Below are 27,688 nucleotides of genomic sequence, written 5' to 3'. Positions count from 1 at the left end.
GCTTTCTTTCTTTTCTGAATTTATTTGGGCTCTTTTTTTCTTAATAAGTCTGTCTGGCTAAAGATTTGCCAATTTGTTAGCTTTTCAAAGAACCAGCTCTTAGTTTCATCAATCTTTTCTATTGCCTTTTTAGCTGTTATTTCACTTACTTCTGCTTTGATCTTTATTATTTTTCCTTCTACTAACTTTGGGCCTTGTTCTTCTTTTTCTAGTTCCTTGAAATGTAAAGTTAGATGGTTAAGAATTTTCTTGTTTCTGAGCCAGGCCAATATTACAAAGAAATTCCCTCTTAGAAACTGCTTTTGCATCATTCAGCGTAAGGAAGAGTACCCTAAAAGTATGAGAAAGGTTAGCACGGCTATCGTGCTATAATCAAATCAAGCAAATACTTACAAGGTCATTCATATTAGTTTGGCTAGCTGGATTAATTTCCTCCAAAAATTCTAAGACATAAAATGTGTATCTATCCATAAGATGGACTCCAACTGCAGGATCAGGTTGATGCTATGAAAAAGCAAAAGAAAAAAAGTACATGTCTAATAAGACATATGATCATTAAAACAAAATATTTAAAATATAATCAAAATTTCCACCTAAGATATAAAGTCTACATTAGTAATTTCAGAAATAGCTACATATTTCAACAACAATGCCATTTACAAACAGGAAAAAAGAAAATGTACCTACCGAAAGTGAATCTTCTCCCACTTGGCTACTAGCTAAAGCCATTATGTTAGGAGAATAAAATCTCTCATACATGGATGCTCCTTGACAAGTATCAATAATAAATAGTAGTTCATTGTAGCTGAAAGAAAAGTGATAGTATCTATGACATGAATCATGCTGTTAATCATACATTGATTAATATTTTATAATACTTCCATAAGATGTTTAAGTCATATCTTAATCATTTCATCAGCTAAAAATTTGAGATTTTTCAATAGAATTCCCAATATAAATCTATACTAGAAAATTTAAAGGTAAAATCATATCTGGGGAAACCACTTCAACAGAGTGCAGTGGTTGTACCACAAAGTGGCTGCCCAAACTCTTTTCCCTTCCCTTATCTATGACACATAACTCAGAGTCCAAACAAATGTTTAATTCAAAAAGCACTTCTCTGGCACTCACACAGTCCTAGAAACTGAGCTAGTTTTAGAAAAACACACATACACACACATATATATGACAGTCACCATACTCAAAAATCTCAAAATCTAACTAGAAGACAGAAACATAAACATGTAACTGAATCAGAATATGATGAGTATTACAAATTTTATTGAGGGCCTACAGCATGCCTGACACTAAGCTGGGGATGCAATATAGTCCTTGCCCTCACTAGTGTAGAGTCTAACAAAGTCAAAAATGTTCCAAGAGCACTGAGAAAGAAACAGAGGGAAAGGCAGGTCACAGAAAGGTGATGTGTCTGGCAAGATCAGTGAGAGATGAATGTTCTTTAACAAAGAAAGGAACAGCACATTCCAGCAGAAGAAAAAGCCTATATAAAGGCACCTAACATAAAAACTATCAATGTCTGGGGTAAAGGAATAGTATGGTGCAGTTCAGATCTAAAATTAATTTGGTAAAATGGAGAGAAATTAGTTTCAAAAAGGTAATGTGTTACTTGCTCAATCGTGTCCAACTCTTTGTAACCCAAGGACTGTAACCTGCCAGGCTCCTCTGTCCATGGAATTCTCGAGACAAGAATACTGGAGTAGATTGCCATTCCCAAGGGATCTTCCTGGCCCATGGATCAAACCTGGGTCTCCCGCATTGCAGGCATATTCTTTACCATCTGAGCCACCAAGGTAGGGCCAATCTATAAAGTATCCTGTGTGAAGTTTGGATCTTACCCTATAAATCTGAACAAGCCATCAATGGCTTTTTTAAAGTGAATGAATAACATAATCAGCTCTACATTTTAGAATGAGCTGCTTCACTGATGAAGGTGAAAATAGGAAGCAGATAATATTTTCTCAGATACTGAATCTAGGTAAACAGCTAACACTACACCCAAAAAGAAAGCACGAAATCTTAATGATATCTAAGCAGATGATAGAAGGTACAACTAATATGACACATTTGTTCTGAGACAAAAATCTGTGGATACTTCTGGGAATTAGGACCATCTAAAGGTTACGAGAGGCAGTACAATAAAACAATTAAGAGAGTAAGCTTTGGGACAGGACCACTTAGATGTGAATCCTAGCACTAGCACTTAAAAGCCATGCAAAGTTTGGCAAGTTATTTAAACTGTGCTCAATTTACACACTTGTAAGAATGAGAATCATAACGTATCTGCCTCATGGAGTCATTAAAATTAAACAGAACACCACCACATGGCAACACAGTGCCACTGCCTAGTATACATTCAATAAACATAGCAGTGAATAAGATAAAATCAGTACCAAGCAAAAGCTGTCTCAATACTTCTATACTTTCTCCTTATGCTTATAATCCAGTATTTTGAATATTTAATTTGTAGCATAGCCGTGTATGTATTTCTCTTTTCTCCTATATTTTAAACACTTTGAAGGCGCCATAAGCATCCTATTCCCCTCTGTGCCATATGTTTAGAAGGTAAACCATAAGCATTTATTGAGCATAACCAAGTTAAAAGCAGTTCAACTGATACTTTATTTTTTTAATTGATTTTTGATTGGAGGACAATTGCTTTACAATGTTGTATTGGTTTCTGCCTTACATTGACACGAATCAGCCATAGGTATACATATGTGCCCTCCCTTTTTAACCTCCTTCCCACCTCCCATCCCATCCCATCCGTCTAGGTTGTCACAGAGTACCTGGTTGAGCTCTCAGCATCACAGAGCAAATTTCCACTGGTTATCTATTTTACATATGGTAGTGTTTATGCTTCAGTCTACTCTCTCAATTTGTCCCACCCTCCCCTTCCCCACTGTGTCCACAAATCCATTCTCTATGTCTGCATTTCTATTGCATTCATCAGTACCATTTTTCTAGATTCCATATATATGTATTAATATAGAATATTTGCTTTTTTCTTTCTGAGTTACTTCATTCTGTATAACAGGCTTTAAGTTCATCCACTTCACTAGAACTCACTCAAATCTGTTCCTTTTTATGACTGAGTAATATTGCATTGTATGTATGTATGTATGTATGTATGTATGTGTGTGTATATATATATATATATATATATATATACACACACCACAGCTTCTTTATCCATTCATTTGTTGATGGATATTTAGGTTGGTACCATGTCCTGGCTGTTGTAAACAGTGCTGCAATGAACACTGGGGTAAGTAAAAGTCACTCAGTCATATCTGACTCTTTGCAACTCTATACAGTCCATGGAATTTTCCAGGCCAGAATACTAGAGTGGATAGCCTTTCCCTTCTCCAAGGAATCTCCCAACCCAGGGACTGAACCCAGGTCTCCCACGTTGCAGGCGGATTCTTTGCTGAGCCACAAGGGAAGCCCAAGAATACTGGAGTAGGTAGCCTATCCCTTCTCCAGCAGATCTTCCCAACCCAGGAATCCCGACCCAGGAATTTAGAATTGCAGTTTTCTCAGGGTACATGCCCAGTAATGGGATCGGTCAAATGGTAGTTTTGTTCCCAGTTTTTACGAAATCTCCATACTGTTCTCCGTAATGACTGTATCCATTTAGGTTCCCACCAACAGTGCAAGAGGGTTCCCTTTTCTCCACATCCTCTCCAGCATTTATGGTTTATAGATTTTTTGATGATGGCCATTCTGACTGGTGTTGAGGTGGTATCTTATTGTAGTTTTGATCTCCATTTCTCTAATATTTAGTGATAATGGGGATTTTTTCACATGCTTATTAGCCATCTGTATGTTCAACTGCTAATTTAAATTCATTTAAGTCCATATGACAACTTTCAACTAAAAGAGTGCTTACCACAGATTACTAATAATATATCATTGTTAATGTGAGCTGCTACAAATTTTATACTAATACTAATTTCAGCATTTTTTCCAAAGAAGAAATAATATATTGCTATCACATGAAGAGTTCAAGACTGTGCAAAAAGCAAGAATAAATACAAGATAAGAAATAAATGTATGTTCACAAGCCCCCTAAATAATGGGGCACTTGGTTACTAGGAATCTTATTTTCTCCAAAAAGGATGAGAAATAACAACAGGTAAGATCTTAAAAGGTGAACTTTTTCCATGCTCTAAGAAATCTAAATTTTTCCTTTAAAAAGAATTCAGTTCATACTTCTGTAAAATATAATAAAACTGCTCCTAAATGTGTAATTGCTAAAAAAAGAAAATATAATTCAGTTCAATAGAAACAACAAATGTAAATCTAAAGTTAGAAGAAGTAACATAAAAATAAGTTTAAATCTCTTAAGATGTGTAAATCTACTAACCATGGAAAAATTAGGTACTAATTTATCTTATGAAAAGTAGTCATTTATTACCGTCTTTTCTGCCACATTTGTTCAAAAGCATCTGCAAGTTCTATGTTGGTAATTTCTTCAGAATCTTGAAATTTCAAGAAACCATTTCCACCATGTCCTTATAGAAAGGGTCAGAAAGATCAAACAGACATTTTTTTTAAATGCAAACTACAAACATCTAGATATTAACATTCACTTCATTCATGGCAATATTTTAATATCACTTGTTATTGTATATTCTAGGGTTAAAAGTAACTAATTTTTCTACTATACCAATTAAACAGATAAATGATAGACTGTGTAAAATATAGTAGATATACATTTAAGAGCTTTCTTATCATTCAGTTTTATAAAAGCATATTTGTACTTTTTCACTGGCTCCATTATTATGTCAGAAATGAGTTTCCATAGATAAACATTTCTCAAATACCAGGCAAACACTTTTGGTGAGAAAGGAGTTGAAGACACTAACTAGTCCCTTAGTAAGCTAGCACTGTTCACAGTGTATACTTGAAACGTTGTAACTCTAGGAAATGCAGTTTTCACCTAAAAAATTATGTTTTTATAACCATCAGCCACTGTACTATGAGAGCTGACCAAAAGATCATGACATTCAAAATGCATGAGAGAGCCATGCTCTCTGCCTGGATACAAACGTTAGCTTTACTACTTAATGACTGTGTTACCTTAGGCAAGTAACCTTTCTATGCCACAGTTTCCTCAGCTGTTAAGTAAGAAATGTATGAGTAAGACCATCATTAGCATGCCAATATAGGCCCTTTGTGCCAATTTTAAAAGGTACTTCCCACTGCCTATCAAAGTAGAAAAATCTACTTCCGTGCCCCCTCAGAACATAAGCAGTCCTATGAGTTTAACAGTGGTTAGTATATGCCTTTGTGGGATAAAAAATATTTCCTCCCTCATTAGACACAATTCTATAGCAGGGCACTCACCACTAAGTCAGACACTTAGTGCAGCGCACAACCCGTAAGTCATATATGATAGCCCTGAAAATCAGCACCTAAATCAGCACCTAAACTTTTTCAGAAAAAAGCCAAGTAGTAAATGTTTTAGGCTTGTGAGCCATTTGGTCTCTGCTGCAACTACTGGACTCTGCCATATATTTTGACAATATTTAAAACAAATTTATATATTTTGAGAATACATAAACAAATAGATGCAACTGTGTTCTAATAAAACTTTATTTCATAAACAGGTAGCCCTTCCATGGGCCATGGTTTGCCAGTTCAATCTTTAACACTGGAATTTTTCCCATACTTGTAGTTATCCTAAAAGAGTACCAACAGACTCAGAAAAAGTTTGCCAGCCTATGTAATAGGAAGGCTTGTAATTATGCTAATATAATGATAAAAAATGGCAATAGGTATTATTTATTGAGGATTACTATATACCACACAATATTCTTAATCATCGTGTATATTAATTCATTTCATTCTCACAACCTAAAGATTTAGGTGCTGATTTTCAGGGCTATCATATATGATTACGGGTTGTGCGCTGCACGTTAAGTGTCTGACTAGAGTGGTGAGTGCCCTGCTACAGCGTTGTGTCTACTGAGGGAGGAAATATAAATAAAACCTTTTGTTTAGTACATCAAATAAAGCCAAGCTACAAGACTATACTTCATCCTATTTGCCACAGAGGGGTGCAAATTTCTTGTACATGTCAGGTAGACGAAAATGAAGTTTCCTGACTTCATTAACTCTGCTGGGTTAATTTATAAAGTTTATAAATTGACTGAATTTTTAAAGTTATAAATAAATGCACCATGATAAAGAAAAGTAAACCACTAAGTAAGAGTCACTCTCCTGCTGTATGATATCTAAAAAGCATTCTACCCCTGTTTTATCATCAGCTGATAAGTAATACACTGCTTTCAAATATCACTTCAAGTTGTTATACATTATGAGAAAAGAGAACTTCATAACAAACTATTTTATCCAAAAATAATTTAAATAATTTAATAATTTCTTTCCATACAAATTCCTTTCTGAAAAAGAGTCAGCATATTCTATCATTAAATATCTAAATTGACAATTACCTGTCATATAAATAAGAATATTGCTCCGATCATCAGAAAGAAGACGTTTTGACCGAGGCGTGCTAGATGGAATCCTCCCAGTTAACACCCGTAAAAAATTCTCCACGGTTACCTGAGGAAAAAAATGAGAAATCAGATGAAATAGAACTTGAGTAAACCTATCAATTGTTTTCCTACTTTTAAAAACATTCCTTCTTCTTGCTCTATGTATTACTCAGCATAAATTAAAAATAAAACTTAAAAAGAGAAATATAAGTCAATTGAAATACATTTATTTAAATATACACCTCAAAGTAACTTTGTTTCCATTCTTTACAAAATACTAAAAACCAACAAAAAACTAGTTTGGGGAAAACTAAGCTGATTATAAACTTTAAAAGTTCAAATGTTATACAAAGTATTGCCAAAAACTGAAAACAGATTATTAATCTGTCTTCACAGGCAATTCTTTGGGAAGATATAAAATACAGAAATATAAACAAATTCAACAATAAGTACTGCAGTTAATACATATAACTACTTAGTCAATTCTAGATCAACAACAAAAAGACAGCTCATTAATAAATCATAAAAATAAAACCATAAGGATAGATCCATAAATAACCCCCAAATTATGCGTCTTTAATATCTTAATGCATTTTGTTACTTAAATTTCATTAGAGGTAACTTTATTATGTAAAAAAATTCCTAACACTGCAAGCCAGATTTTCCAACCAGGAATTTCTGCATCTCCAGGATGCTTTGAAAGATATTTAAGTTCTTGGAAATACAATGTTAATTTCAAGTTATATTACACAGATCTAAATTTAAAAAGCTGAAAATCAACCCAGCTTTCTTGTTCAACTCTTCCCTAGGTGAGTACAGAAGTGTCTATGTGTGTGTGTCTGTGGGTGTATGTATAAGTTGTTTGGTTTACATTTTCCCAGAAGACACCAAAATGGTGTTTTTTTAAACAGGACTTCTTGTTGGCTAACAAAGAAGGGAAGTACTTGGTCTACATTTTACAATGACAAAAAAAAAAAAACAGAAAAAGTCCAACATTCACAAACATTTAAGTGTTGAACAAACATTTCTGAGTGCCTTCAGAGGGCTGTAAGAACTCACTAGGTATAAGACACAGAAGATACACGTGCTTAAGGAACTTACAGCCTGGGAAAAGATACTAATTTCTTCAAAACAGGTCTGGGAACATGCGAAAGTGTGTCCTACTTTTGGTAGGCTTAGTAAAAGGGGAAGGATTACTGAGGAAGACTTCATCAAGAAAGACTTGAAATGTTAAACATACAATCTATTAAATTTAAAGTAAAGTTTCAAAAGCAGAAAATATAGCACAGTGCCATTTTTTTAATATATTTTTAATCATATGTGCATAAAAACACTGAAGGCATATTAAAAGTGGTTACCTTTAAGTAGTATCAGTCATTTTAATATTTCCATAATTAATATATTTACTGAAAATATAAAACTTGAAAATTTAGATCAAATATGAAAAACAAAGAATACACTTACTTTAAAAGGAAGTTGCTACATTAACCCTCAATAAAATAATACAGAAGCCAAGATAAAGTTGTTCTATCCTAGATACATGTATGAAATTTTCATGCTGTGATACTTTTACTCATATATTGTTTCCTTAATATGAACTCCAGAAACTGCAGACTGTCAAGGCTACAGTGAAAACCGTACAAAGTTTAAAGAAAAACAATAAGATTATTTTATTCTATCACTATGTTCGAGCTTAAAAGTGAAAGCTACATTTCAAAATGTTGCCACATTAAACATTTTACCTCATAACTTCTATAATCCACTTCTACATCATCTCCATAGACATTCAGTTCCATATTCTTGTGACTATACACTGTAGCTGGTTTAGGATTTCTAGGGTTGCATGCCATATCATCTGCAAGCATCAGAACAATGTGGCTAGGAAAAGAAAATTTTAGTAAATATACCATTTCAATAAAACCAAAAAGTTAAAAAGATATACTTTATTTATGTGCTAAGTCACTTCAGTAGTGTCCAGCTCTTTGCAACCCTATGGACTGTAGCCCGCCAGTTTCCTCTGTCCATGGGACTGATTCTCCAGGCAGGAATACTGGAGTGGGTTGCCATGCCCTCCCCTCCAGGGGATCTTCCTGACCCAGGGATGGAATCCATGTCTCTTATGTCTCCTGCATTGGCAGGAGGGTTCTTTATCACTAGCACCACCTGGAAAGCCCATATTTTATTTATATCATGTGGCAATTATTTTCATTCTTTATTAAAAATAACCCAAAACAATTATTGAGCACATATTTAAAAGTGCTTGTATTAAAAAAAATTTTTTAATATGTACCTTTGTAGTGTAAGTTTTAAAGAAAAGAAATCAGAACAATCTGGCATGAACTTATCCACAGAACTGGGAGTTTCTAACTTAATTTTTTTTCCAACACAGTATACTTTATGCAATGTAGCAAAAGGAAGCTAAGATGAAAGAGCTACACTGAAGGCAATGGCACCCCACTCCAGTACTCTTGCCTGAAAAATTCCGTGGACGGAGGAGCCTGGTAGGCTGCAGCCCACGGGGTCGCTAAGAGTCGGGCACCACTGAGTGACTTAATTTTCACTTTTCGCTTTCATGCATTGCAGAAGGAAATGGCAATCCACTCCAGTATTCTTGCCTGGAGAATCCCAGGGACGGGGGAGCCTGGTGGGCTTCTGTCTATGGGGTCGCACAGAGTCGGACATGACTGAAGCGACTTAGCAGCAGTCCTCCCCAAACATTGCTTTTAATTTTAGTAATATCTGACACTCTCAAGACTTACAGAGTTAAACTGTGATAGTCCAAAAATTTTACTTTTCAGAATCTCAAATGCTTGAGTATGAAAACATACAATCCACCAGCAAGTGCAATCTCTGTACCACAGGAACACATCTCCAGTGCGATCATTCTTCACTGGCTCCACTCCATCCCCCTGACATCAGCCACCATCATCTCTAGATGATGCTGGACTAGATGCTGGAATAGCTCCCATCTGGCTGCCTACTTCCACTCCCATCTCCTATGGTTCATTCTCCTTAGAGCCACCAGAGAGACCTTCCTTAAACAAGTCAAATCATTAAACTTTCTCACTTAAAATCTTTCAAGGACTCCCCATGATAATCAGAGGAAAACAGAAACTCCTTACATGGTCTGCAAGGCTTAATGTGGTCTCTGTCTCTCTCTCTCTCTCTCTGTCTCTAACTTCACCCCTAACACCCATGTTGACTATGTTCCCTCCAAACTGTTCAGGAATATGCCAAGCCTTTTCCAATTCAGGGGCTACTGACCAAATTTAGACTTCTTTCCTTCCAAATCTTCCTATCATTCCAATCTCAGCTAAAGTACTCTGTTCTCACTACATGTTTTCTTTTATACAGGTCATTTACAAATCTGAAATCATTTCCCATCACCACCCCTATTAGAATATGAGCACTTCTCTGAGGGCAGGGACTTTTTCTGTCCTTCACTGCTGTACCACTCAGGCTTAGGAATAGAGCCTGGCATATAGCAGACATTCAAGAAACACTCACTGAGTGAATGAAACATTTTCATTTTTTGTGTACATTTTCTTTGAGAGAAAATTACAATATCTCTCTTAAATGCTTCTCATCTTGATCTTATCATTAAAACGAGTGAAGATGAATCAGGCAATCCTTTATTCTACCATATATTTGAGCTTCCCAAACATAAGGGAAAAATTAATGTGGCCTACATAATTAGTCTGGCAGGAGACAGCAAGAAGAAAATGTTCTTCTGCACATGTTTCAAATACACTAAAGTTCAGAACTGAAACATTGTGATTTTTCTTAAAAACTGGCTTTTCTATTTTGAAAGGGTTCCAACCCTGCCACATTCAAAGATCAGATCTTCAGCTGTTACTGATTCATTCTCACAAAATGGTTAAAGTTATTGCTCTTAAAATGGAAAATATATCTTTTCATTTTAATAACTTAAAATGATTTATATTGTTATTAGCAATCATATCTTTTTTGTTATAAAACCACTATTAAACAAAAATGAACTGACCTATAAATCTCAATATAAAAATAAGATTATTCCTTTAGGCCATGTTTTCAGTTGAAGGTTAATTTCATTCCTTGAAATTAAATGTCAATTTCATAAAGAAGTAGTCACTTTAGCATAAAATTATAAATTTAGTCAACACTTTTCTGATAGATAATTTTGAGCTTCAGTGTAAGTACTATAACCTTATGCTAACATAATCAATATATCATAAAAAATCATGGTATCTGGAGATAATATATGAAAAACCAGACAGAAAATAGACTGAATTTCAAAAGTTTACAAATTCAACCATATATTCTAATGCATTGTTTCTAAAAGTTAAGAAATGTTCAGAACTCTTGTCTGGTGGAAAAAAATCTGACTTGGTCCAAGTGTCAAATCATTTATATATGAAAGTGTGTCTGACTCTCTGCGACCCCATGAACTGTAGCCCACCAGGCTCCTCTGTCCATGGAGTTCTCCAGGCAAGAATAGTGGAGTGGGTTGCCATTTCCTTCTCCAGGGGATCTTCCCAGCTCAGGGATAGAACCCTCAGCTCTCACGTCTCCTGCACTGGCAGGCGAGTTCTTTACCACTAGCGCCACCTGGGAAGCCTCCATTTATATATATGATACTTAAATACATAATGAAACTAAACTCCTTAGGTTTATATTTCTTATAAAATTATTTGCTGTTGTTATTGTCAGTCACTAAGTCATGCCTTTGCAACCTCATGGACTGCAACACACCAGGCTTCCCTGTCCTTCAATATCTCCCACAGTTTGCTCAAATTCATGTCCATTGAGTCAGTGATGCCATCTAACCATCTCATCCTCTGCCGCCCTCTTCTCCTTTTGTCTTCTATCTTTCCCAGCATCAGGGTCTTTTCCAATGAGTCAGCTCTTCGTATCAGGTGGCCAAAGTATTGGAGCTTCAGCTTCAGCAGCAATCCTTCCAATATTCATTATATTCAGGGCTGATTTCCTTTAGGATTGACTGCTCTGATCTCCTTGTAGTCCAAGGGACTCTCAAGAGTCTTCTTCAGCATCACAGTTCAAAAGCATCAATTCTTCGGCACTCAGCCTTCTTTAAGGTTCACATCCATACATGACTACTGGAAAAACCAAAGCTTTAACTATATGGACCTTTGTCAGCAAAGTGACGTTCTTTGCTTTTTAATATGCTTTCTTAGGTTTATAAAACTACAAATAAACACAAAATTATAAATTAGAGTCTAACAAATCTACCAAACTAATAATACTCTAAGAACACCAGCTCTATTTGAAGGATGACACTATTTTACTAAAACTAAATGACTGCTGGCTTCCCTGGTGGCTCGGTAAAGAGTCTGCCTGCAGTGCAGGAGACCCAGGTTCAATCCCTGGGTCGAGAAGATCCCCTGGAGAAGGAAATGGCAACCCACTCAAGTATTCTTGCCTGGAAAATCCCATGGACAGAGGAGCCTGGCAAGCTACAGTCCATGGGGTTGCAAAGAGTCGACACAACTAAGCGACCTCACTTCACTTCAAATGATTGCTCATATATTTAACAGAAGAAAGAGATAACTTCAGGCCTCGTTCTACATTTAATTTTTTCCTGTATTTTGACATTCCACACTACAATATAATTTGATGATACAGAAAACATCTGCTCACAAAAGTATTTGCACAAAATGCAATTCATAACTTCTAGGCTCTGTTTACTGTTCAGAATAATCAGATCTGATATTTAACTAAGTCTTTGCCAACAGTCTTTGAACAACAGTTATCATAAGATCTAACTTGTTGTCTCTTTAAAGTGTCTTTTTCACTGAATATCAGGCTAGCATCACAGCAGTTATTTAAGTCTTCACTGTGAATGTGTTAAACAATCACTGCTAGAATCAAGACCAAAAAAAAAAATCTACATTGAAGACAAGCTACTACATTCCTACAAATAATGATAGCAAGTTGCTTTGTTACCTTATTAAAATTAAGATAAAAATCCCTCAAATATGTCCAATTGATAGAAGAAAATGATATTCTTACACTCTGGAAATCCTATACTATCATGTGTTATGACTCAATGCTCTCACTTTATTAAGGTCCTGCAGAACCTACATCACACAAGCATAGGGTAACATGGCCTTCTCTCAATATAAAACCATATAAAAGAGAAGCACTGAAATTGTATAAAGTTCAAACTGGGTTTGAAACAAATACAGTGCTTACTTATATACATAGTTTTCATACTGTTTAAATCATACATTTCCTCTTGTCAGTTAAAAAAAAAAAAAATTAGAGGACACACTCATATATGTATCTACTAATCTGTTAGTCATATGTATTCACTACTTTAAATATATATAATATTAGTGAAGCATAACTTCTTTCCTTTACAGATTAACAAATAAATAAGTAAAGGGATAGTATTTTCTTCCCTTGCCACTATTTGTTGTCTGATCTAACAGAATCATGATCATGCTGAAACAGATTTTAAAGATCAATAAAAAAATAAAATTTTAAAACCTCTCCAAAAATAAGACATGAAACCCAATTCTAGAAATGTGTGAGGAAAACAATTCAAAACAAATACTTTCCCATTTCCCATTATTACATTTGCCTAACATTAAAGGAGGGCTTCTCTGGTGGCTTAGTGGTAAAGAACCTGCCTCCCAATGCAGGAGACGTGGGTTTGATCCCTGGGTGAGGAAGATTCCGTGGAGAAGGAAATGGCAACCCACTCCAGTATTCTTGCCTGGGAAATCCCATGGACAGAGGAGTCTGGCCAGCTGCAGTCCAGGGGGTCATGAAGAGTTGGACACGACCTGACTAAACAACACCACTGAAGGAACGGGTAAGCCCTGCATCAGGGCTGCTCAGTCATTCTTTACCCTCCCCTCTGACATTCATCCTTGGCCCAGTCAGGAAGCAGCAACCAATGGGTACAAAAATAAATTTTACATAGATAAAAAATTTTCACTGCTCTAGACAATTAGAGTACAAAGCCTCAAAAAGCATACCTTTTCATTTATAACAGGCTGCTACTACCATAATAACATTTTTTCACTAAATGATATTTAAATAATTACCATATTGGTAAAAGTGTTTTTAAACAATTCATTGAAAATTGCTATACATACTATATCCATATAACTAATCAAGATAATACTACCTTAGAGCATCTTTAGCAACCAGAGCTAGGCTAAGCTTATCTTCAATAGTATCACCATCCTATTCTAGACAGTAGCCAAAATTACAGCAGCTGGAGATTTGAGGATCACAGGGGATCCTCAAATCTCTTAAGTCTCTGAGTTTCTGCTCATAAGCGTTGCTTTCCTTTCTTTAAATGTCTATATGTAACCTCATTAGAATGCTATAAACAGTTTCCTAGGACTTAACCACAATGCCTAGATTGCATATTTTACCAGAAAAATATTTGCAAACATCATTAATAAGCCTTCTCTGGTACATATCTCTTCACAAATAGCAAGTAAATTTAAAAATCCTCTTATTTTCTCTGAGCACTAAGAAAGATATTCTTAAGAAATAATTTTAGTTATTCATTAAGAAGACTTGGATGGCTATATTTCTTCTGAAGTTATCAGTTTTATCAGTTTTTTTTTAAATATTTTTCACAAAGGATAAAATATAGACACACTACACTGATGGTGAGGAGTTACCACCATTTCTGTTCTTCACTTTGATCATAAAAGTCAACTAGGACAAAAATTAAAGAGGAAAAATATAAAATGGAGACTATGGCAGACAAAATGAAACGCTAATTAACTAGAAGGTAATAGTAAATATCAATTAAAAATAATTCAACAATTTTAAAGCACTTGGACTGCAACGTCCATCCTAAAGGAGATCAGTCCTGGATGTTCATTGGAAGGACTAATGTTGAAGCTGAAACTCCAGTAGTTTGGCCACCTCATGCAAAGAGTTGACTCATTGGAAAAGACTCTGATGCTGGGAAGGATTGGGGGCAGGAGGAGAAGGGGACGACAGAGGATGAGATGGCTGGATGGCATCACCGACTCGACAGACGTGAGTTTTAGTGAACTCCAGGAATTGGTGATGGACAGGGAGGCCTGGCGTGCTGCATTGCATGGGGTCGTGAAGTTGGACACGACTGAGCGACTGAACTGAAGTGAACTGAATGATGTTAACTGACATGATTTAACCATTCCATATTAAACTATACAAACACTATTTTACCCAAACTGTCAAATTTGGATTCCATATTGGAATAAGATTATGAAAAAATAAGATCAGAAGGTATGGGAAAACGGAAACAAGGTAAAGTAACAGGATGATGGAAACAAGTATCTGTTGAGTTTACAGTGTGATAGGCACTGTGCTGCAGTCTTTTCAGATACTTAATTCTCACTATATCACAACAATCTTGTGAAGACTATTTTTGTCTTCATTCTAAAGGTAAGGAAATTCAGTGAGGGCAGATCACTTGCCGAAAGCTGCATAACTGATAAGCAGAAGATACAAGATTTAATTTCAGAGCCCGCATATGTTCCAACAACTACTACTACATTCTTTGGCAGAATGGAATATGTTGCCTTATAGTGAGCAGAGCCAAAACCTCTAATAATTTCTATACGCACATCAACAAATATTAAGGGGACATCATGTTCCTCATGGGCTTCCAGATGGCACTATTGGTAAAGAATCCGCCTGCCAGTGTAGGAGATATAAGAGACACGAGTTCGATCCCTGGGTTGGGAAGATCTCCCGAGGAAGGGCATGGCAACCCACTCCAGTATTCCTGCCTGGAGAATTACATGGACAGAGGAGCCTGTCGGGCTACAGTCCATGGGGTCACAAAGAGTTGGACATAACTGAAGCGACTTAGCAGGCATGCACACACTTCCCTCATATGACTCTCATCTCAGTATTTCCATTTTTCATGGCTCAATGAAATTTATGGTTTAAAATTCAATACAAACATTTTTAAACTTTTAAATAAACAAATCATTTAATTTTAGAGTTACAAATTTTTAAGTCTGTTTTTACCTTTAAAAAAAAAAAAAAAACCTGCAAAAATCTTCCCAAAATCTTTCTTTAATTACAATAAAATCTGACAACGAATACTGAGGGAATGGAACATTCTGATTTCAACTTTTTTCCAAAACCCAACATCCGCCCGCTGCCTCTGTCAACACCTGCACTGCCTCCACCCTGCAGCACAGCCACAGCTGCCTGTGTCGCTGCCACTGTGGTACCCACTGTGTGACTAGGCCACAGTTTTCAATGAATAAAGGTACTCCTTTCTGTCATCACACATTGACGGAGTTTCTGAAGGTGAGTGAAGCTTACTGCCAAGCACAGCATGACCTTTATGAGGACAAGAAAGCTATAGAAATGTATTACCACTCCACCAAGAAGCTGAGTAAAAGCAGTTCCCCGGACCCAGAAGTGCTGAATCGAATCCACAAAGCATTTTCCAACTCAAGTTACTTTACATCATTTCTGTATTTAATTCTTTCACAGCCCTAATGAGTATTTTTTTACTAAATTAATGTCTTGCATGAAATGTCCAACTCCCACAGAAGTCACATACAAGCACATGATTTTTCTTATTACACAATCCAACCAAAATTATGAACAAAATTATGGAGAAACTGAAGAAATGTGGATTACCGCAACAGTATTAATAATTATGTGAAGCAATGTGCAGCACTGCTCTTATGGAAAAGAAGGTATCCATGTTCCTGACTGTCCTTTTGATGAAAATGTACCATCCAACCATATTGCTGATGACCAGTTAAGTCTTGGGAAAATCAAGTTTTATGAAGAATATGGTTATTGTACAGATGCTCACTGTATGGCAAGTCTTGGAAGAGCTCCACTGTTTGCTGCCCTAGCAAGAAGGTAGAATGAAACCTGAAGATGTAGATCAGAAAACAAAACCAGCATGGAGCTTGTAACATCAAGCAATTTCTGTATTTAGAGAATATCACTCTCAAACGTGTCTGTGCTGCAAAGACTTCTGTGGTCAACAGAACTGAGGTGTCTGATGCTGTCTTGGCAGCAGAACTTCAGATAGGACCTAATTTGTTGCACACATTAGCCAAGAAGTTGGTTCAGTGAGTAAGTCTAATGTATCATGTATAGGAGTACTGAAAAGCAGTTTTACCAGGTTGTATGTTTGACAGAGCCTCCATGCCTAGGTTGCTATTGTTATTGTTCACTAAGTTATGTCCAACTTTTTGTGACCCCATGCACTGCAGCATACCAGGCTTCCCTGTCCTTCACTATATCTCCTGGAGTTTGCTCAAACTCATGTCCATTGAGCTGGTGATGCCATCCAACCATCTCATCCTCTGTCGCCCCCTTCTTCTCTTGCCCTCAATCTTTCCCAGCATCAAGGTCTTTTCCAAAGATGAGCTCTTCGCATCAGGTGGCTAAAGTCTTGCAGCTTCAGTTCCAGTATTGGTCTTTCCAAGGAATATTCAGAGTTGATTTTCTTTAGGATTAACTGGTTTAATATCCTTGCTGTTAGGTTACAATGAACCTATTTGAACACTTAACAAAAGACTCTTGCTGTCCAGCATTTCAAATTTATCACTCCTCCCAGTTCCTGAAATCATACAATACTGAGTTACGTCTTCTTTGATCTATTCCCATATTAGAATCTTCTCAATACATAAGAAATATAGAAAGTTTAGGTACCAAAATATGCAGTATAACATTTTATATTTTTTAGTGTTACACATAGAACTAAAACCCTAGGAACTATGAACATTCTAGGTCTTATGTGATTTACTCCTTCAGTCATTTCTTACTGAAAGCAGGGCCTATACAGTTACTTGCTCGCTCACGGTACACTTACATTTGCCCACATTCATAAAAGTATACATCAGGTTTACATGACCATTGATTTTTGTTAATTTTTTGTCAAGTCATATGTCATTGTTGTTTAGTCACTAAGTCATGTCCAACTCTTCGAAACCTCATACACTATAGCTCACCAGGCTCCTCTGTCCATGGGATTTCCCTGGCAAGAATACTTAGTGGGTTGCTATTTCTTTCTCCAGGAGATCTTCCCGACTCAGCGACGGAACCTGTGTCTCCTGCTTTGGCAGGTGGATTCTTTACCACTGAGCCACCAGGGAAGCCCACAAGTCATATGATGTTATTGAATATCGTCCCGTAAATCTCATTTGTGCTGTTATGAAAAATCTGCATTTTGAAAACCTACGCTGTACAAAGAAGTATATCTTTTAACACCTCCAAGCAAAAAAGCTGTACAATTAATTTAATGTTTGCACTTTTGTGTGCCACAACAGGAAAAGCCTAAAAAGGAATGGGAAAAGGCTATTAAATATTTCCAGAAAGATCTTGCCTTTATCTTGTGCAGAATATAAAGAATATGCTCTTTAATTAGTATTTTTTAAAGGTAAAGATGTTTTGTTATTGTAGCTAAAATTTAGTCATAACATTTTTAAAGCTCTTGTCATTTTTCTACACCTACTAGAAGTTGTTCACCAGCTATTATCTTTGCTTGAAGTGTGCTTTTTTCCTTCTCTTCCCAAACTCCCTTTCAAAACAAGAAGTGGGTTTCTGTTAGTGAACTGAACAGACATCTAATTTTTATATGACTTTTGAGTTGTATACTCACTTGGATACTTGATAATTATTATATAATTGATCAAATGGTGATGTGTATCAATGTGAGTTTGGCCATATATCTACATTATAATATGTGGTTATAGTTTTGGGGGCAAATAATTTGTCAGTGTTCGTCAGTTTATAAAAACCTAGTGCAAGAGCTAAACATCTAATTAAACAACAAAATGGCAGGGGGAGACGATATCTAAACTACTTTCTTGAGTAAGTGCAATCTACTAAAAATCTTTACCAGTAGATCAAAGTTAATATTTTAATATCTATTTTTATTAAATATAACAATATAGATAGAAGAACTACAGAACATTAAGTTAGCTTTTACTTATCCAGAATAAATCCGAAAATATATTTGTAGAATAAGCTCACTTATATGATCTTATTTGATTGTCTTTGCTTCCAATATGGTGGCAAAAAACAGTTTAGGTAAATTAATTTCTGACCAATATGGGCTTTACTTTTTAGAATAACATCTCAATTTCATGATTTGAAGCCTTGGAGATGGATATAATTAAATATAAGTTAATGGGTAGGTATAAGGATTTAACGTCAGGTTACCTTTGACTGACTTATCTCCCACTCAAGCTAAGGCCGAATTCTTAGAAACCATTAATATAGAACTCTGTGAAATATCTTTTCTCCAAAGAAATTAAATTATGTTCACAAATGTTAATTTCACTTATCCTTTTTAACACCTCCTGAGTCAGATATACCGTGACAGAATTATAACATTATTTCTATCAAATTTCCACTAGAAATTCCTCACAAATTTCTTAGAAATACTTATTATTATCACCACTTTCCCTGGTGAAATGTCGAGTTGAGTCTGACTTTTTTGAGGTCACTCCCACTGCCATCAAACACTTAGGTTTTCCATGGAAATTATAGTTTCCTTCTCTGCCCTTTTCTCTCCCTGTATCTCCACATCAGTTGAAATTACAAAAATTGGCAAGTGTATTTGAAACACCATATGCTCTCAATACATATCTGCTGGTTGAAAAGGGGAGGGAGGAAGAAGGAAAGGGAAAAAGAAAGAAGGTAGGAAGAGAAGTAAATTAGTGTGTATTCCACCCCACCAATTGTCTTTCTTCCCTCCTATTTCTCAGAACAACCTAGCACCTACCCAAAATCATATGATATCAAATGCATCAGGCTCCTTTTATTGCTTCCCCAATACAGTTGTCCCTTGGTTGGCTGGGAAGGGGTTAGTTCCAGGAATCCCTGTGATTACTAAAATTACTAAAATCCACAGATGTTCACGTTCTATATATAAAATGCCTTGGTATTTGCATATAACCTATACATCAACATTCTCTCTATACTTTATATCATCTCTAGATTATTTGCAGTAATATCTCACTGAGGTTTTGTTTGTATTTCCCTGATGCTTAGTGACGTTAAGCACCTGTTCATGTACTCGCTGGCCATCAGTATATGGTGGCTCAAATGGTAAAGAATCATCCTGCAGTGCAGGACACTCGGGTTTGATCCTTGTGTCAGAAAGATCCCCTGGAGGAGGAAGTGGCTACCCACTCCAGTATTCTTGCCTGGAGAATTCCATGGACAGAGGAGCCTGGTGGGTTACAGTCCATGGGGTCACAAAAAGTCGGATACGACTGAGCAACTAACTCATTTTCATTATATCTTCTTTGGAAAATATCTGTTCAGATCTTCTCATTTTTAAAATTTTCATGATTTATTTATTTATTTATTTTGGCTGCACTGGGTCTTTGTTGCTGTGCGTGGGCTTTCTCCAGTTGTGGAAAGCAGGGGCTAATCTCTAGTCAAGGTGTGTGGGCTTCTCACTGTGGTGGCTTCTCTCGTTAAGGAGTACAGGTTCTAGAACATGAAGACTTCAGGAGTTGTGGCATGGGGCTCAGTTGCCCATGGCATGAGAAATTTTCCTGGAACAGGGATTGAACCCATATACCCTGCATTGGCAGGCAGATTCTTAACTACTGACCACCAGAGAAGTCCCCTCTGCTCATTTTTTGATTGGACTGTTTTTTTTACTATTCTATGGGTGCGTGCTAAGTCACTTCATTTGTGTCCGACTCTTTGCAACCCTTGACTGTAGCCCTCGGGGCTCCTCTGTCCATGGGATTTTCCAGGCAAGAATACTGAGGTGGGTTGCCATGTCCTCCTCCAGGGGATCTTCCTGACCCAGGGATAGAACCCAAGGTTATTATGTCTCCTGCGATGGGAGGCAGGTTCTTTACCACTAGTGCCACCTGGGAAGCCCATTCAGTTTATGAGTGCTTTATATATTTTGATCATTAACCCCTTATCAGATATGTGACTTGCAAATATTTTCTCCCATTCAGTAGACTGCCTTTTCATTGTGGATGGTTCCCTTTCCTGTACTTTGGATGTAGTCTCATTTTTTGATTTTTGCTTTTGGAGTCAAACCCCCCAAAATTCATCACTACGACTGACATCAAAGAGCTTACTGCCAGTGTTTTCCTTTAGGAGTTTAACAGTTTCAGGTCTTACATTCAAGTCTTTAATCCATTTTATTTTTCTATATGGTGTGAGAAAATGTTCTAATTTCAGTTTTTATACGTAGTTGTTTAGTTTTTCCAGCACCGTTTATTGAAGAGACTGCTCTTTCTCCATTGTATATTTTTAGCTTCTTTACCATAAATTAACTAATCATACATGCATGAATTTATTTCTGGGCTCCCTATTCTGTTCCATTGGTCTATGGAACTGTTTTTATACCAATTCTATACTGCTGTGGTTCCCTGATATCTCAGATTATAAAGAATCTGCTTGCAATGCAGGAGACCCGGGTTTAAACCCTGAGTCGGGAAGATCCCCCAGAGACGGAAATGGCAACCCAATCCAGTATTTTCTCCTGGAGAATTCCATGGACAGAGAAGCCTGGTAGGCTACAGTCCATGGGGTCACAAGGAGTCAGACATGACTAAGTAGCTAACACTTTCACACTGCTTTGATTACTACAGTTTTATAATATAGTTTGAAATCAGGGAGTGTGATACCCCTAGTTTGTTCTTCTTTCTCAAGACTGCTTTGACTATTCGGGGTCTTTTAAGGTTTTATACAAACTTTAATTTTTCCAATCCACTTGCTTGTGTTGCAAGCACAACAGAAGTTAAGAAAATTATTTGTAAAGGGTACCACTTACAGAATCAACCAAAAAAAGAAAAAAACTGACAACTAAATATTCTAAAAATTCTACCAAAAACTAAAAATTCAAAATTATGAGGCACAGTTGAAAGCCATTAAACGTATAATTAAATAAAAACATACCTTTTCATAAATGGAATGATTTAGTACCATAAGGAAGTCCACTCTCTTTAAATTAATCTACTGTAATGCAAATCAAAATCCCAACAGGGTTTTAAGAACTTGACATGCTGATTGTAAACTTAATATGGAAGAACAAGACCCAAGAATAGCCAAGACAGTTCCAAACAGGAACAAAGTCAAGGAAATCAAGTTACCAGATATGAAGATAGTGTCAGGAATGAAGACTCTGTGGTATTGATCAAGAAAAGCATCTCTCATTTCAGCAGGCCATACACAGTACTCCTATCTGTTCAGAAATCAATAAAGAAATTTCCCCTTTGCTCCATAAAACCCTTAATGGTCTTCTCAGTCTTACAAATGGATCTTATCTAAACCTAAGAACATGACAGTAGTGGCCAAAATGTTCCTTTCCCACTGTCACTGTTCTCCTCAGAGCACATTTTGGCTTCCTAACTATTCTAAATGTTTACCTATTCAAGATATTATGTACTTCACCAAGTATATCACATGGAGCAGTAGATAGATCAGCTGCCAACATGAGAATAAAACAAGAAGACTGCTCAGAATACATAAGGATCTATATTCAAACGTTATTATTTATATTTTTGCAAAATATGAGAAAAAAACTGTTGGGAAATGACACAAGACAAGAAGCAGAACACTCAAAAGTACAAGTTAATATTATCTTGACAATAACTACAATAATATATTACAAATTATTTACAAAGCATTTTACTACTTTTTAGTCCTTTTGTTCACAAAAAATGAGGCAAAATTATAAAATAAAAATAGTAGTAGAATAAAATTTTAAATATATATTTATTATTGAGAAAGTTTTATAAATTAATGGTAATGGTTTAAAAAAATATCACTCAGTGACCTCCGTGTACAAAATTCTACATAGCAACACAAAGAAAGAAAGCTTTATGGATAGGAAAGGACAGCACGAGGATATTCTAAGTGTTCTAAGAAGGATGAATGGTTAAAAAAAAATAGAAATAGGAGTTAATAAGTATTACGTAGTAGACAAAGAACAAATCAACAGATGAACGTAGTAAGTTATTATTAACAAAGCAGTGAAGACTGAAGGCTGCTTGAAATTTATGTAATTTTTAGAGAAACAACAGTCACTGCAGGTTGTTGATTGTGGGAGTTAAAAGATGAAAGCAATATCTGAGAAAGATAATTCTAACAGCTGTGTGTAGGATGAGTTGGAGGGCGAAAGACGCTAGAAACAAGGAATAAACAGCTACAAAGCTGCTGAAGTACAGAGGCATGAAGTACATGAAACATGAAATAATGAAGACTCAGACAACAGTAAAAGCTATGGAAAAAATTAAAAAATGAGAAAACAGGAGATGCATTCATTATATTACTCAATTAATATGAATGATTTTCATAAGCACTACATTCAACATGTAGATATACATTTCTAATTAAATAAGGTATTAAATGATCCTTGTTCATAATTATACCAACCTCTACAGGACTGTCATAAGAATAAAATTAGATCATGTTACTAAAAGAATTCTCTAATTGTAAATGTTACCTAAATATCATCTGTTGCAATTTCTTAGGGAAGAGACAGCTGTGAAATAATAGAAATGCTCCAGCCATAAAATCACAACACCTGAATTCAAATTCTGGTTTTATTATTTAATGGTACCTTTAATGGACCTTAAGCAAGTCATTTAACCATTCTGAATAACAATTTTCAATATGAAAATGGCAGCTAGGGAGTTCTCCCATAAAGGTCTCAAGAGATAGATGAAATAATTCATTATAAAATGCCTATCACAGTATCTGAATTATGGTGGATAGTGAATGTATGCTGCAGGGCAGTGGAAAAGGAAGCCAAAAATAGAGGTCCATTTTGGCTGACCTTATTGGAAAGCCACAAGCATCTCCAAAGAACTATATCTATGGCCTTCTCCATATTATTTTAATGAAAAAATATACAAGAAAATTCCTGAAGTATCCTATTAATGCTCCACCTCACACAATACCCTCTTAAGTATAAGATCTAATACACAGCAACCTAAAGAATTGTTAGTCAAAAGCTATGTTACCAACCTGATTTTAAAAACCATAATAATAGGCAGTTAGTGATTTTTTTCTTTTTTAATTTACAACATTATCAGAATTCACATTTATAATTCTAATATTTATTACGTGAGAAAGAAGTTAAAAAGGACAACCGACCAAAAATAAAAAAGTGCATCCTGAGGAACTTAAACAGTAAGAAGATAGAGAATAAGTTGAAGTTAATCTGATAGAAAGATATGAATCTGAAGACCCCTTGGTGGGATCATCCTACCCATGGATCCCAAAAGTAGGACTCAGGGAATAGTTATAAAATCCACTATAGAGCACTTTTAGCTCAGAAGAGTTTCTGAATCAAGATCTTAAACAACTATAAGCAAGCAATATTCATAAATATTTCCTTTCTATCCCAGACCAATTAAATTCCACTTAACTAGGGGCCTTTAGTATACTATCCACTCATTCATTCATTCATTCAAGTTTGCACAATATACTAAAGAATGTATTGGAATACAAAAAATAGTATCAGAAACTGCCTTGAAGAAATAAGATCAATACATACAAAAAAGTGCCTTGACAGAAATATAAATAAAATATTTACACAAGAAGGACCAAAAAAGCTTTAGGGAATGTATGAAGTGAATTTGGACACATGAAAATCTGAAAGGAGGGAAGAAGGAAAAAAACTATAGACGAAAGAACAGGTATAAGGCAATGACAGATGCCAATACAGAGACTTATAAGAAGGAAGCATAAAAAACTGAAATGATCAGAATATTAGATATAGACAGACTACAAAGGCCTTGAGTTCCAGAATAAAGGACTGGTACTTTGTTTTGCAAGAATTTATGGATAAGGAGAGAATAAAGCTTTTAAATTAGGAATATTAATCTCATATAATTATTAAAATACAGAATAAGGGGAAAAAAAGTATCAGAATAGCTACTGGACCATCACTGAATCACTATTCTATACAGCTGAAATTAATACAACACTGCATATCAACTCTACATCAATAAAAAGATGAATTTTAAAAAAAGAAAAACTACAGGATTTAACTATAGAAATTATTTATAAGATAGAGATTGTTATAAAAACTCATATCCAGCCAGCTTGTGGTAGAGCTAAATAATTATATACACATTTAACTCCATAAACTTAATTCTTATGCATTGAGCCAAAAAATAAAAGGAGAGACAGATTTCATCCACCCAATTACTCAAGCATTTATTCCCCAAAGTCAACATGAGATGAGATGGGAGCTATGATTCTACGTTCTCTCAGTCAGTCTCAATTCTCTTGTGCCTCTCACAGCACGAGCATCACGATTCTAGTGCTAAAAAAGATATGGATATTTTTCATATAATATGTCCTTTAATCCAAAGTAAACCACTTCATCAAATGTTCCATCAAAGAAAAAGAACACAGTATTTTTGTTCTAGCATTACTCTAAAACTGGCTGTGTTAGACTTGATGAAAGATAATGCTATGTTGTACTTTATGTGCTATTTAAGAAACCTGTAAGAATAAATGGCTCCATTTTTGCTTCACATACTGACTTTAGAACCTAACCTCTGCTTAACTCCTTTTCTCTTCCTCATCTTAAGCATATAAAGTATACTGGAGGTAGCAAAACAGAGATTTAGTCCAAAACTATTAATTTAGGACACAGAATTTCCTAAAAATAGTGAAATATTTCAGGAAGCTAAAACCAAGCAAAGAAAAACAAACTCTCTGTGGGTGGGTAAGGTTACAGAAAGCACGGCCACAAAGTGCAAGACAGCTGAACTCTGTGCAACTTAAGTGTGAACAGGGTAATAGACAAGTTGGAGGGCAATTATGAAGATCTTGTGGGCACGTCGTTTTGTTTTCCCCCATAACCATTAAATTCCCTCTCTGAATCAATATTTTGATATAGTATTATAAAATTCTGACAACCTATGTGTTAAAAAGTCTTTTATAACACATAAATTTGCTAAAAACTAGATGTACACTTTAGAAGACAGAAATGTTCTTACTTTTAAAGTACGAACTTGTGTTTGCTTTGCCTAACTGGTTAATACTTTGGCCACCTGGTGCGAAGAACTGACTCATTTGAAAAGACCCTGATACTGGGAAAGACTGAAGGCAGGAGAAGAAGACAACAGAGGATGAGATGGTTGGATGGCATCACCAACTCAACGGACATGAGTTTGAGCAAACTCCAGGAGTTGGTGATAGACAAGGAGGTCTGGCATGTTGCAGTCCATGGGGTCGCAAAGAGTCAGACACAACTGAGCGACTGAACTGAACTCAACTGAACTGGGTAAAGTATTTCCCAGTCACAAGTTAATTTATCCAACATCTACTGAGCACCTACTATCCAGGCACTGTGCTGGATGCTATAAGTACAAAGTGAAATAAAATATAATCCTTGTTCCCTTCAAAGAGTTAATAATCTAATAAGGGAGACATACTATAATTAGTGTAACCATGTTATAATCAAAGTACATACAAAGGATACTATGAAAGCAAAGAAGGTCAGGAAAAGCTTTTTTGAAGAAGTATGAAAGTGAATTTGGAAGGTCAGGTAAAAGCTACAGCCGTGCTTTCTAACTTGGTTGTGCACAGAACCACATATAAAACTGATGTCTAAGATTCACTTCAGATTTTGTGAATTAGACTCTCCAGGGGTGAAGCTGAAGAATCAGTATTTTCAACAAGTACCATAAGTGATTCAGAATCACAGCCAGGTTTTGTTAGCAGTGAGCCAGAAGTATATAGACAACTATTCCAGGCAGAGAGAATATCTCAGTACAGTCAGAGTAAGTGAAATACAGACAGAAAATCAAAGAGAAATCAGAACAAGAGTACTGATACAACTAATGTGATATTTCAAACAGGATCTAAGGAATTGATGTGAACTTCCACAATAAAGGGCAATCATCTCTGAATCACAAAATCATATGTTGTGGGAAATGATTTCTGACACGAACTAGTTTCTTACTGAAGTATATGGAAAAGCTAAATGCAAATATTTTGCATTAAAAGACAAAGTAAAACGCTCCTTTAAAAAAGCAAACAGTGTAAACAACATAGAGTTATACTCATAATTTTTATTCAATGCAGTGACCAGTTATTTTTCTCAGGATACACAGGATTATACTGCTTTAACTTGAAAATGTTCATTAAAGTATAAAATAAATTCAAACAGTATTTTGAAATTCCAGCATTAAAACTGAAAACTGCTCTTAATGATTTTAAGTTTCCAGACTATCATTTCATAATAGCGTATTACTTTCTGACTAAAATTTACTTATAATTGTATTTTTGCTCTTAATCCAGGTAGAAGTAAAGCAGGAATAAGTCATCAGGAAGAAGAATATTCACCATAATAGGTTAAAAGTCAAACAGAATCTATTCCATTGATCTCTGTTTGCTAAGCAACAAAGTTCAAATCATCAACTATTTAAATCTCAAATTCATTCCCCAACAAAGACTTCATAATCAAAGATATAGACAGGAAAGCACGAAACAAGAATAAGAAAATTCTTCAGAAACCTTGGGAAAAACCTAATGTATAAAATACACACCATGGTTATACTCTGTTTCTAAGAGGTCCTTCTAAAGCTTAAATTCTTCTAAAACTTAAATCATTTAAACAAATCATTTAAACCTTCAGTTCAGTTCAGTTCAGTCACTCAGTCATGTCCAATTCTTTGCGACCCCATGAACCGCAGAATGCCAGGCCTCCCTGTCCATCACCAACTCCCGGAGTCTACCCAAACTCATGTCCATTGCATCGGTGATGACATTCAACCATCTCATCCTCTGTCGTCCCCTTCTCCTCCTGCCTTCAATCTTTCCCAACATCAGGGTCTTTTCAAATGAGTCAGCTCTTCGCATCAGGTGGCCAAAATATTGGAGTTTCAGCTTCAACAGCAGTCCTTCCAGTGAACACCCAGGACTGATCTCCTTTAGGATGCGGATCTCCTTGCAGTCCAAGAGACTCTCGAGTCTTCTCCAACACCACAGTTCAAAAGCATCAATTCTTCGGCACTCAGCTTTCTTCACAGTCCAACTCTCACATCCACACATGACCACTGTCAAAAACCATAGCCTTGACTAGTCGGACCTTTGTTGGCAAAGTAATAGCTCTGCTTTTCAATATGCTATCTAGGTTGGTCATAACTTGCCTTCCAAGGAGTAAGCATCTTTTAATTTCATGGCTGCAATCACCATCCACAGTGATTTTGGAGCCCAAA

At 35.8% G+C, this 27,688-nt stretch overlaps 1 protein-coding gene across 1 annotated transcript in view; it reads right to left on the bottom strand.

Moving 5' to 3' along the window:
• The window catches only part of PIGK (phosphatidylinositol glycan anchor biosynthesis, class K), a 137,672-nt gene that overhangs the window by 96,485 nt on the left and 13,499 nt on the right, over window positions 1-27,688 (bottom strand). The window contains exons 4-8 of the mRNA XM_010857605.1: window positions 8,267-8,402; window positions 6,480-6,591; window positions 4,439-4,535; window positions 688-805; window positions 394-504 (exon numbers count right to left, since the gene is read on the bottom strand). Coding sequence (XP_010855907.1) covers window positions 394-504; window positions 688-805; window positions 4,439-4,535; window positions 6,480-6,591; window positions 8,267-8,402 — 574 coding nt within the window. The remainder of the gene's footprint in view (window positions 1-393; window positions 505-687; window positions 806-4,438; window positions 4,536-6,479; window positions 6,592-8,266; window positions 8,403-27,688) is intronic.

Source organism: Bison bison, unplaced genomic scaffold (assembly GCF_000754665.1).
Source record: "Bison bison bison isolate TAMUID 2011002044 unplaced genomic scaffold, Bison_UMD1.0 scf7180017864382, whole genome shotgun sequence".
NCBI lineage: Eukaryota > Metazoa > Chordata > Mammalia > Artiodactyla > Bovidae > Bison > Bison bison.
Note: the sequence above shows the minus strand (reverse complement) of the source record. Positions and strands in the feature narration are given on the sequence as shown.